At 34.5% G+C, this 13,249-nt stretch overlaps 2 protein-coding genes across 4 annotated transcripts; both read right to left on the reverse strand.

Moving 5' to 3' along the window:
* Positions 1-7,158: 7,158 nt before the first annotated feature.
* LOC105779736 (UNC93-like protein 3) lies at positions 7,159-10,205 on the reverse strand. Of its 3 annotated transcripts, none has more exons than XM_052629378.1 (8): positions 9,674-10,205; positions 9,337-9,499; positions 9,166-9,188; positions 8,975-9,066; positions 8,247-8,503; positions 8,041-8,131; positions 7,632-7,745; positions 7,159-7,493 (listed from the first exon to the last, which is right to left on the reverse strand). In XM_052629378.1, exons 3-8 carry the CDS (start codon positions 9,176-9,178, stop codon positions 7,461-7,463), a joined length of 600 nt encoding a protein of 199 aa, XP_052485338.1. In that variant the 5' UTR covers positions 9,179-9,188; positions 9,337-9,499; positions 9,674-10,205; the 3' UTR covers positions 7,159-7,460. The 3 variants fall into 3 exon arrangements, 2 of the variants coding, with proteins under 2 accessions (XP_052485338.1, XP_052485339.1); XR_008195106.1 differs by having other exon boundaries at positions 7,459-7,493; positions 7,632-7,885; XM_052629379.1 differs by lacking the exon at positions 7,159-7,493 and having other exon boundaries at positions 7,603-7,885.
* A 172-nt stretch (positions 10,206-10,377) lies between these two features.
* Positions 10,378-12,978, reverse strand: LOC105779734 (pentatricopeptide repeat-containing protein At3g53700, chloroplastic). Its single transcript, XM_012603636.2, has one exon. It carries the CDS (start codon positions 12,827-12,829, stop codon positions 10,568-10,570), a length of 2,262 nt encoding a protein of 753 aa, XP_012459090.1. The 5' UTR covers positions 12,830-12,978; the 3' UTR covers positions 10,378-10,567.
* Positions 12,979-13,249: the final 271 nt, after the last annotated feature.

The raw sequence follows: 13,249 nt of genomic DNA on the forward strand, positions 1-13,249 counted from the left end.
GTCTGTTTGAATATTTTTTTAATTCAAAAGAGTCAACTACTTCAGTAAAAAATATTTATCTATATAGAAGCTCCTTAGATTCTCATACACTTCTCAAATCAGTAGTTATTAAAGCACAGGTTTTTCAAATCCCACGTTCCAAGACTCAATCAATAACTTAAAGCGGAGTTCCATTCAATTACATCTTAATAGAACATTTCAAAATTCCTTAAAAGTCTCTAAACTTTTCAGGTTCGTTCTCCGTTAACAGTGCTTATAGAATGTTTAGGGAGAGACCGTGGAATCAAAAAGAGGAAGCTTGGAATTTGATGTGGAAATTTTCGGGATCACAGAGGTATATATCGGATATTTATTTGACTCGCTTTCAAATAGAGATTACTCACACAAGTAGAGCGAAGTCATGCATGCCATTAGGGGGTGAGGAGTGTTGTATGGTTTGTAGGCATACATCGGAGGATGTCATACATGCCATTAGGGATTGTTCTGCAACTAAAGGGGTCTGGTTGTTGACAACCAGGCCCGTTTGATTTATAGGAATGGCTCGCGTCCAACTTGGAGAATATACATAGTTTCTCTTTGAGGGATGTTAACTCGCTATATTTTTTTGGTTTAATCGTATGGCACATTTGGAAAAACATCAATCTTTTCATTTTCCAAGAAGTGTCATTATAACAGTTTATTTTTCAGTGGTGTCGGAAACAATAGTTTAGGGACCACAAATTCGATGAGAGAGTTCATAAATATTATTATTTAATATTTACGAGTCAAATATAGTATTATAGTAAAATTTTGAATTGATAATTTTAGTTAATTGAATGATTAGTTAAGTTCAAGTGGGTTATCTCTAAAGTCAAGTGATTTTAGAAAATGAGGTATCGGAATCTCGTTTCTTTAAACCGAGCCCGTAAATGAGTGATTATATAGGTGTATTAATTTTTAGTTAAAAAAATTTTAACATTTAGATAATTAAGTAAAAAGAACTAAATCGTAAAAATTACAAAAGTAAGCCATCAATAGATTATATGTATTAAATGGATATTTAAACATGAGGGTCTTACAAGGTAATTAAATCTTATTTAATGGTAGTGGATGGAAGGTAAATGAAAATGGATTAAAAATATGAAGTAATGGTATTTTTGTAATTAAGTTGAAATTAAAACAAAAGAAAATGGAGAATGGCATCATCTTTTTTTATTTCTTTTTTTATGTTGGTCGAACCTCCATGGAAAGAATTGGGGAGCTTTGGTTTGAGTTCATGCTTGCATGTAAGTGTTTTTTTGGTCCATTTTTCATGAATTTTACGTTTTTGGTATCGTTGTATTGATATTTAACTAGTTTAGGTATTAATTTGTGAAGTTACTAAAGTTTAGAAAAATTACCAGTAATGTTCTTAAAGTATTTTTTTATGTTTTTCTTGAGCAAGAAGCTTGATAATAATCTTGATCTAATTTGTAAAGTGATTTTAGTAATTTTCATGTTTAGTGACTAAATATAAAATAAACTAAAATAGACATGGTTTTTCTTGATAAATCCATAATTTTAGGGCTATTTTAGAATGGTTAAAACTTAGGTTAAATAGGTTTAAAGTTTAATTATGAGCAATAAGCTTGTTTTGGTCTTAAAGACCAAATTGATTAAAGTGTAAAAGTTTGGGGTAAATGTGTAAAAATTGTAAATAGGAAGTTATATGTATTAAATTGAATGGTATATGAAATTGAGGCTAATAATTGAAATAAATTATATTATAGATCAAGATCAAGTAGCAAATTGAGAAAAAGGAAAGTTCCTAAATAGACCCTAAATTGTTGCAAACTCTACAATTTAGCCCTAGTAAATTCATTCGGTTTATTTTGATATATATATATATATATATTACAATATGAATTGAATGAGAATTTAGTTGTTGATTGTTAAATTAAATATTTCGATGTTTAATTAGTGTGAATGGAAATAATAAATGGTTAGACTTTGGTCTAGCGGTGATATCTCCTGAGCCGATGAACGTAGGATAGAGTATGATTGGCATGCCAATAGGTTATAGTGCAAGCGGTACGGGATTGATTTGAGATGAGATGATGATTCCTGTCCTGTGATTTTACACTTAATATACCAAAGTCCAGCATTTGTTGCAGACTATCGCGATATATTACAGTGATTCTGGCGTGTTATCGAGGGTAGATGTAAAGCCTTCAGGCTTGGCAGTTAGTGTGTAGGCGTGTTTTCAGAAGGATGTTAGCCTACAGGAGAGGCATTTGATACCGAGGCGTGTTATCGGTTGTATTGGTTTGTTTGAGCGTTTAGTGTGTTTCGGATGGATAACTGTGTACTCATATCCATATATCGTTCATTGGGCAATGTTTCTTGTATTAAGTGTCTTGCTACTGAATTGTTGAAAGATTATTCATGAATTTGTATTAAGTTTCTTGCTACTGAATTGTTGAAAGATTATTCATGAATCTCCTAATAGCATTGTGGCTTGATAATGAATGATCTCGTATTTGTTTATTTATAAACTCACCTGTTGTGGATTGTGGTTGATAGGAAACTCTAACTTTTAATCTTGTTATTAAAATTGTTATGTTTAATTCGGTAAGCTTTATCATGTTAACCATTGAACTTACTAAGCTCTAGTGAAGCTTACTCGTGTTCTTTTCTATTCCTTGTAGATAACGTTTTGTAGAGTCAGGCGATCGGATCAACTTGAAGGTCACATTATTCAGATTCATTTTGGGTTATATGGCATGTAATAGGTGTTTTTGTATATGTTTAGATACTTATTACAAATGTTATGTTTTAAGCTTGGTATAAGCTTACTTGTGTATGTGCCTTTAATCTTGGTGTGAATATGTTCATATAAAGTTGTTTTGGTCATGTGATATAAACCTTATTTAAGTGTTTGAATCATGGTATGAACGATATGAATGATTAAGAAGAAATGATAAGTTTGGTATGAGTTTTATATATGAACTTATGAATTTGAATGCAAAGTAGTTGATGTGTCAAGTGAATTGAGGTTGATAATTGAATTATGATGTCAATGAGGACACATTAGTTAGACATTTAGGTTGATTGTTTTGGCATGTTTTAGGCTTGTTTAAATGTGTTTTTGAAGTATGGAAATGGTTGGTTTTTATTTGGCTTGGAACTTAAGTGTTGGATGAAAGTTTTGTCTTGTTTTGAAAGCTTTTTAAGGTGCACACAGCCATGTGTCTTATTAATTTTTAGGTGTAGGATTTTTCACACAGTCAGAGTTAGTTACACGGTCTAGCCACACAGCCTGGGCTATCTCATACGGCCTGGCCACACTGCCGCGTGACCCTTGTTTCTAGAATTTTTAAATTTTTGCATATTTTTCTGTTTTGATTCAAATTAGTCTCGGATTGTTCCCAAACTATTTTTAGGGCCCTATAAGCTCGATTTAAGGCCCGTAAGTGTATTTTATCCTGATTTTTATGAGCTATTGATTGTTATCATTTATTTTATATTTTTGTTTCTGTTTGATGATAAATGTCCTAGCCTGTACTGTAATGCTCTGTAACCTCAATCCAGTGACCGAAACAGGTTAGGGGTGTTACAGTCATGGAGCGTTGATGAAATAATCAAATGTTCATACAATTGGGCTTTGCAGTGTAGCTCTACTCACAAGGTAGATCATACCAGAAGGCAAAATTCAAGGACGGCATTCTCTAGGGCAAGTAATTTGATTCAATTATATTATGATGGCACTATCAAGGTCGACTCGAGGGTTGGCATTGTTGGGGGAGTGTTGAGGGATCACCATGGATTCTTGGGTTTAATAGGCGATTGGGACAGTGTTTTGTCTTTAATGTTGAGTTTTGGGGTATTCTAGACAACTTGGCATTACAAAAGAGCAGGCGATGTGACAGAGTGTTGATTCGGACAAATAGTATGGAGGTTCTTCGGGCCATTCAGGAATCATTCTCAATGACATCTTGTTTTGCACTTATCAGACGTATTCAACAACTTCTATTGTAAATGAGTCAATGGTAATTTGAATATATTCCTAGAAAAGAGAACATAGAAGCTGATCGCATCACCAAGATGGCTTTTGACAGAAATTACGGTCTGTAGCTATACGTAAATATTCTGTTGGATTTTGTTAGATTAATGTAATTAATTTTTTTTTGTTTTTATCACCAAAAGTCTCCAAACTTCTATAACCTCTTTTAATGACTTTCAGCATATCAGTGTAAACCACTCTAATCACTATTTCCCAATAATAACAAACATTTTGGTTGATACTAGGGGTGGAGGGGTTAAAATGAAAATTTTTCATTTTAGTCTTTTTATAATTTATAAAATTTTAAAATAATAATAGTAAAATAATATTTTGACTCCAAAAATAATATAAATTTAATTTATTTTTTAAAATATTATAAAAATATGAACTATTAAAATGATAAAATTATATTTTTAATACAGTAAAAGTATATAATGTCATTTCATGCCAAAGAAGTTGGAGACTTCGATCGTGGTTGATACTATGGTTTCTTACGTTACGAATAAATTAGTCGCATGGGAGCATGGTGTAGCGACGACCACCGTTAGGTTAGCCTATGAAGCACGAATGTGAAAAGAACAAAAAGTACTAAAAAAAGAGAGAATCATATGTATTATATTTGTTACATGGTGGTACGATTTGTGTCTATATTAATGGTCATAAATGAGATAGATATCAAGCCCTTTTCTATTTATTTAGATTTCATCCAGCCAACGGTTTTTGCAGCTACGAGACAGTTACAAAATGCTAGTTGGTGATCACTCCATTTTTATACATCTTAATTGTATCCGTGGAAAATAAATACCATTTATTATTCAGATTCAAGTGTGAGTATGGCTTACGAATATAATTTGGTTTTTTAAAATTTTTAATGCATTTAAAAGATCCTTAGAAGTCATATCATCATATCCACAAGTGTCGCATACAAGTTCTGTTAGTTTAAGTTTTCTAATTTTCTCTTATATATTTAAAGTATCCTATATTTACATGTTGGACATGAATACTTACAAAAGTAAAGGGTAGAATAGAATAAAGTTAACCAACTACAGAGGTTCAACGATTACAAATGGCACATCACAAATGTCAGCTTACATATCATAATGGATCCACAGTATTTGAGGATGTTACTTATAGGTATGAGGTTGTTTAATCTTGGAAAGGTATTAATTATATCTTAGTTGGCCGACATATCACAACTGTTTAAAATATTTTAGTTTGAAAACGAATTTTTTTTATAGTGGAAAATAAAAATTTGAAAATCTATTTGATTTATAATTTTTATAGTAATAAATCTTAGATCGAAATTGCACTTGTGTATCTTGTCGTTCTCAACTTTCAACCAAACGATCTTTTCCACTATTCTCGTACCCCGAATTGCCTCGAGTATGGGCTCAATCAAATTGAATCAAACACAAAAACTAAAAATAGTTTCTTTTCTTTTAGGGTGAAAATGAAAAAAAAATTTCTCAATTAGAAATCAGTAGAATCATTATTCTAAACAATATATTTAATTCTTAGAGAATAAAAGTTTTTCTATTTTTGGGTAGAATAACGGTATCTAAAAATTTCTCAAATAGAAATTAGTAGAATCGTTATTCCGAATTGACTCGAGTATGGGCCCTACCGATGCCATCTATTTATAGGGGGAGAAGGTAGAACCCTCGTTGAATTAGAAAAGTTTATTTCAAATAGAAAAACACACCCTACTTAGAGGAGGATTAGGGTGGTCGATACACCCCTAGTATTCGTACTTGGGTTGCTATCCCTTCATATTCTATGAGGCGATTTTGAGCCTCTCTCACATCAAATTCAATTACAAGCTTTTCTATTTCCCAAAAATACATTTCAATATTTATATTAAATAATTTTCTCATCTCAATTTTACTCCCGATAAAATTATGATGATTTTACCCCTAATAAAGTTTTTGAGAAAATATATTTAATATTTCACCATTCAACTTGTTCACTATAATTATATGGTTTATTTTCATTTTCGGCCTTAAAATAACTCAAAAATATAAACTCAATCTTTTGATAATTTTTAGAATTATTTGTTCATTTCTAAATGAGTTCATTTCTCAATTTCATTTTTATTTCCATTTTGAGAAAACCACATTCATTCCCAAATAATTCCATTTTCTCCATTTTCATTTTGGAGAAAACCATGATCATTTTCTAAATATTTTTTTGTTTCTCCCTTTCTATTCATTGTGTTCCTTTTGATTCAACAAGCAATTCATTTTTTGTTTCAATAAGCTAGCGGTGGGACTGATTGAATATATGTAATTGAGGCTCAAATGATTTATAATTAAGTTTAAACTTTTCGCTTATTAATTATAAACTCATTTAGTCACGAAGTCATTCTACTATAGTATCGTGATTGAGCTCTCCTCAACGACATACCATTACGAAAGCAATTCGATTAATACTCGTCCAATGACTTTGTAATAAGTGTGTTACTATCATAAGATATCCTTTAATCTTTTTGAGATAATATTTATTCTCCCAGTATGACCCTATTTTATCTCATAGTAACCATTATATCTTCATTCATGAAAAGTTAATTACTATCAAATAGTGATCAAGTAATCCATCATAATGACGAACGATCCGTAGCCACATTTACTTTTCATCAATTATGTAATGCCAATGAGAGGACATCATTTACCCATGTTTCGGGTTATGAATTCTATTGTTGTGAATGACGTTACATACTGCAGAAGTCGTACACCTAATGCACTAGTTTTCGATTCCTTATTTATTCAAATTCAGGCTTTTACCTACATCAAATTGTAAAGAGTAATGCATACATAGTCCATTTTCCACTCAGGATTTAGGCATGCCACACTATGAACATCACAAGTGAATAAATTCATAAACATATTTAATATCTATTCTCCTTAGGTCCAATCTGATGTACTGTCAATCCAATCAATCACATCTATCTCAATATCTTTTGGGAGTCATCCGCTTCGATGTCAAAGACAAAACATCTCTCCAATTAGACTTGATAGACAACATATTAGTCTTTTAATTAGTTTGCTCATTTTTTATTAGATTGATGATATGTTTAGGTTCATCTATTAATATAAGTTGTCTTTTTATATTATGATCCAACCACATAATACCGCTTAGTATTAGTTAAACATTAGACAATCAGTGCAAAAATCATGTGAGTTTAACATACAAAGTAATAATGTAATTTATGAATAATTTTATTAACAATCTATTCAAAAAATTATAATTATACTTAGACGAAAATACTACACTTAGGGCACCCGATCCAACATTTAAGGGCTTTAGAGAATGCATTCTCTACCTTTACAATAAGATACATAAATGGAACCAATGAAACAAAGATTGCAGCAAGCATAATCACCGCCATTGTCTGCAACGTAACGACCGGGTTCATAAAGAACACAACCACAATTGCTGAACCCTACCACACTTTGGGCTGTGTAAATGCTTCTTCCTGTTCTCAAAAGAAATATTCATGTGATTACAGATCTAACTGCACCTTTGGCCTAACAGGTAGCTTGCATAGGAGAAAAGTGATTAACATAACGAAAAGTTAGGCCGAGCATATATAAACAGGGAAATAAGTTCATACCATGTCATGCTTAGAAAGTAGAACATGTAAAGCACTAAGTTGCATATTCAATACCCCATCACTGATGCCCAGTAAAGCTGCCATGAGAAGTGGGTATTCTTTGTCGAGTACTCTCTAGTTGCAGTAAATCATAACATATAGCCAGCAGTAAGTACAACAGAGAATGAAAATAGCTGAAAGTTAAAAGGTATAAAGCTTTATATGGCTGCACTATCCTCCCTGTATTTCAGTAAAAGCCAGATGATTATCACTTCCTGAAAAAAGGTATAAAGCCATAATGTGAAGTATTTTAATAATTTATTTATCTTTCACTTAAGGGTATTCCAATAAATATAGTACGCAAAGAGCTACTTTCAAGTAAAGCTCGATGCTTATAACTTGTAATCATTTCTGAATTTTAGGTACTTACTATTGCATAAAAAGCCCCATAAACTGCCATTGCACCACCAACACCAGCCTCTCCAAGGATTGGGTTTACAACATCCTTGGTGTAATCAGCCCTGAAATTCCAAGCATATCTCTAACTAAGAACATAGGCGGAAAATTTTCTCCTTTAAAGAAGGAAAAGATTGAAACAAGTTGTTGCAGTAATGGCCTCAGTAAGCAACAGTATACCATACAAAAGATTGCTGTAATACTGAATAAGCAACAAGAGGAATGATCAAAAGCATCCGTAAGTTGAGCAAAGGAGTGATAACTGACTTCAATGTAGACGTCACAGCAGAACAAAACCTTACAGAAGAATCTTCCGATACTTTCTCTTCTTTGTCAACGACTTTATGCAAGAAACACATTAGAATGGTACCTAATGTCATACTACAAAGAAACACAATGAACAGCAAAGTTCTGTTGCCGCTGGTACTTCCTACAGTCTAAGAATAACTTATGAGCAGTTGTTAAACATTTTAAAAGGAAATAAAAGCTAAACCCCAAGCAAAAAGATTCATGGCATCAACTATAATAATGTAAAGAAGGAATCAGTTCTTGAAAGAGAACTTTGGAGGTTTAAGTATAAACTCGAGCATATCTGGAAGCATGAATCAAAAGACAGAATGGTTTTTCCACCTGCAAGTTATACTTAAGACTGTCTTCCAGACCACATAAGGTATTTATAAATCCTTGGGTGCATAGAATACGAGGAAAAACAATTTTTCATTAACAGTAGAAGCAACACACATTGCTCCACTTTCCAACAAACTGCATTTTAAGAAGAAACAAAATTGGGGTAAAAGATTAATATTTACAACCTTGAAATGGCCCGTTAAAGATATTCAAAGAAGATGGTTGTTCTGAATAAAAGAATTAGAAAACGACTAATTGTCACAGCAGAGATCAATAGTCACCTGGTGAAGAGCAAACATTGCCCAAAATTCTCCATTGAACTGACCGATCACAGTTCCTTCATGTAAGTCGGCATCTCTAGCATGACTGCGTGCTATAGAAGTAAGATATGTCCCATGATAAACCAAAAGAAAGCAATAGTCATCATTCAATTAGATAAATGAACTTTTTAAGTCTAACAACATACACATACCTCCCCAACCCATATTATTGAAGCTGCAAGACCAAGGAAAAAGGAAACTGGTATCATAGTATACCAACCAAAGTAGGATGAAAAATGTTCAATCTCAAAGTTTCATCATAACTTGATTAGTACATGCTATTGTATATATAGAAACCAAGTGAGTAAATGAGCAGTGATTACCATGTAGGCTTCAAATTTGCAGCTATAAACAACCAATAACCAGTAGTTCCCAGAACAGAGCATTCTTTGACCCCAGTACTCAAACCACCAATGATGCAAACAACGAGAAAACCGCAGAAGATACATACAGTGTTCCAAGAGTCACCATTCCCAAGTTTCCTTGCTAAAACCCAAAGAAAAAAGAGAGTCAAACTTCTCAATTTTATTGATTCTGCAGAACAATAAAATCTTCAAATTTTCCAGGAATTTCAAATAGCAGTCAATCTTCTTAGCAACCAACAGCTGGAGGAAAATTCAATCAAATGAATAAAAGGGAGAATCGGTAGAAGAAACTCACAGCATTAACAGTAGTCTCCAAATTCTGAGCAGCTCCATAAGCGAGGAAGACCAAGAAGGCACAGCTCAAAATATGAATATCCCTTGTTCGGCTTTTGGGAGTTTCTCTTTCTGAAATATCAATAGCCAATGGCGCCTCCTCTTCTCGAGTACCCATCAATTCAATTGCCATCTTGAGTTCTAATATTTTTCCAGCCGGTTTGAAATCATAAGCATTCGAAAGAGAATCCAACCGGGCTTGAAGCTCGAGGTGTAAAGCACATATGGAAATAGTTTAATTAAAGAATTGGGCGAGGGAAAGGGTGTTGGGTCTTGGATTATTTTTTTATATTTGTCATTGGCTTAGTGCCATACGTGTTCTATGGAAGAAGGATCGATCTCTCGGAACAAGATTATAGAACATTCAACATCCACTAAGTTCGATTCATGGTTTATATATTTGGGTTAATTTTTTCCTTTTCCTTTACGGCCATCCTTGCAAAAACAAGGCTTTTGGCTAGCTGCAAGTGCAACTTAAAAAAGAAGTCTTTTTTATTTGTTTTTGTAATAAAATTCCTGGACTAATTCAGACCGTGTACGATGTTAAAAACAAATTCCTGCAATAATGCAGCATGACTGCAGTCTGAGAAGGTTAAGGGAAAAAGATAAACGTTGCTGTTTCTGCAGATAAAATAGAGATGCTGGTTCATTACAACAATGCATCAGTGCCTGAAAAATTGAAAAATGGAACACAAAATCTAATAAATTCTGAGTACAAGCATTGCATCTTCCATCAAAATTGGGAACAAATTCATGCTCCATTAACAGTAGGATAAGAACTTACACTCAAAATACACATATAATGAACAATGAAGCTTCTTCTTTGCAACATGTTTACTAGGAGCACTATCTAGCTTCATCTTGACCAGTAAGGTTTCTTCTGCTTTCTGCTGTCCAGGATGTTTCCGAGGGTAGCCAATGCATCTTGAAATTTACGGATTCTAAGAAAACCTCTTATCATGGAAACCTCACTGTCTGAACAGTTAGCTTTACCGATCACCATATTAACCAGCGTAATTAAGGTATCCTCCATAGATAAAGCACAAAGTCCTTCAGCCAGCATATAAAATGATGAGAATTCGGGTAAAAATCCTTTCTCGGTCATCTCAACTACAAAATCAACAGCTTCTCCAATTGGTCCTCCACCACTACAAAGGCCGCGAAATATTACCTTATATGTGATGGCATCTGGAGGGTCACCCTTCTCCAACATCTCTCGATAAAGCCTCATAGCTTCATTAGCTCTCTTTCGTCTAAATAGTGCTTGAATAACAGGGTTATAAGCATGTGGAGTTAAAACCATCCCTTTCATCTGAATAGTTCTAAGGAGTTTACTTGCAACCTCAACTCTACCTGCCTTACAAAGGCCCCCAATCAGGGTCCCATATGTGACAATATCTGGTTCACACCCATTTGAAGTCATGGTTTGGACAATATCCGCTGCCTTCTTAATATCACCAGACCTGCAAAAGTAAGTAAGCAAAGAATTGTATGTGAACTTGTCAGGCTTCAATCCTTCCATTAGCATTTGGTCCATAAGCTGAGCTGCCTCTTCTACCCTCCTGTTTTTGCAGAGACCATCGATGAGGGTGTTATAGGTCACGGAATTTCTTGAAACCCCTTGAAGCTCCATCTCATCAAAGATTTCCTCTGCTTCTTGGATCCTCTTGTTTTTGCAGAATCCATCAATCAAAGTATTATAAGTAATAACATTCCGCGCACAGCCACTTGACTCCATTTCTTTAAGCAGGCTTAAAGCTTCCTCTAGTTTCCCTCTACAACAAAAGCTATCAATCAACATGTTGTAGGTAAACTCATCGGGTTGGCACCCTTTATTCTTCATCTCCTCAAACAATTCCAAAGCAAGAGTATGATTTCTCGTCAGGCACAGACCTTGTATCAAAGAATTAAATGTGCAAACATCAGGTAAAATCCCCTTACTAGTAAGTACACGTGCAAGCTCAGTGGCCTCTTCAATTTGGTTCTCCTTACAAAGGGTGCTAATCAAAGTATTATAAGTAACAGTGTTAGGCGAACAATCCCTCGAAACCATTTGGTCTAAAACCTCCACTGCCTCCTCAATCTCACCAATTTTACACAATCCCGAAATTAAAGAGTTGTATGTGAATACATCTGGATCAAACCCTTCTCGAAGCATCACATCCATGATTTCCAAAGCATGTTCAACAAAACCTGCCTTACACAAACCATTCACCAACGTATTGAAGGTGAACTGATCTGGGTAAAACCCGTCATTCTCCGACATCTCTTGTATAAAATCCAAGGCTTCCTCAACCCTACCTTCCTTACAAAACCCGTGTACTAAAACATTCACGGTCACATTAGTAATCGGACAACCAGCCTCCACCATTTGTCCCCTAAACCTCAAAGCACCATCCATATTACCTTCATCAATAAACCCTTGAATTATGGTGGTAAACGTTTTCTCATCAGGGGCTAAACCATAACTAGGCATTTCTTCCATCATCAAAATGGCCGGCCTAATTTGATGCGCACTACACAAAGCCTTAATCAATATGTTGAAAGTAGAAACATCAGGCTTAATCCCTCTACTAACCATCCCATCATGAGCAATTTCTACCAACTTTAACTTGTTCCCATCAACCAGAACATTCAACAAGAAATTATAAAAATGGGTGTCGGCTTTTAACCCGAACTCACCTTCCATCAGCTCAACAACATGGAGAATTTCATCGTACAAACCGAACTCGGCATAACTTTCGATAAGAATTAAGAAAGTACCTGTACGAAGCTCACAACCGGAGTGCTTCACTTGTTGTAAAATAAGCTTTATGGAATCGAAGGAGCCGAGTTTTCCAAGCTTGGTGAGGAGTTCCTCGTAGATGGATAAGTTGGGGGTGAAATTGGGTTGCTTAGAGGCCCAATCGAATAAGCGAAGTGCAGAGGACTCGTCGTTTTGGCGGCGGAGGGTGTGGAGGAGTTGAGTTGGAGTGAAGTCGTGGGAGAGAGGGAATTGGGTTTGGTTTGGTTGAGTAGATGAGAAGGAGATGGAGGAGAAAGGTGAAGTGGGTTTTTGGAAGAAAGGGAAAGGAGAGTAAGACCAAGGGTAGCATTTGAAACATGTAGAGGAAGACATGTGTGTGTTCTTTTCCCCTTGAATTATATATGTTTTGTGCTAAGGAAGAGAGAGATTCAGCTTAGCATTCAGCAAAGCAACGAGCGACTAAGTGTGGGAAAGATTAGAGATATTTAGGGTCATTCCATGCTGCAGGGGCGTCGGTCTGACACAGTAATCCTTTAAAACCGGAAAGACGGACAGACAGAGAGAGGAAACAAGAGCGACGTCGTTTTATCGGAGTTTAGCATTTTAGTGTCTGGCCCAACAATAAAAAGAAAACCCATTTCAGTCTCTCAGCATTAATCCGCTAATGGCAAGTTTTGGCCCATCTTGTGGGGAAGATAAAGAAAGAAGGCAGAGTTGATTATCGTTATTTCACTCAACTCTTAGTTTTATTTGAAAACCCAGCTTAATAAAAAATAAAAAAAAAAGATTATG

Source organism: Gossypium raimondii, chromosome 4, assembly GCF_025698545.1.
Source record: "Gossypium raimondii isolate GPD5lz chromosome 4, ASM2569854v1, whole genome shotgun sequence".
Taxonomy (NCBI): Eukaryota; Viridiplantae; Streptophyta; class Magnoliopsida; order Malvales; family Malvaceae; genus Gossypium; species Gossypium raimondii.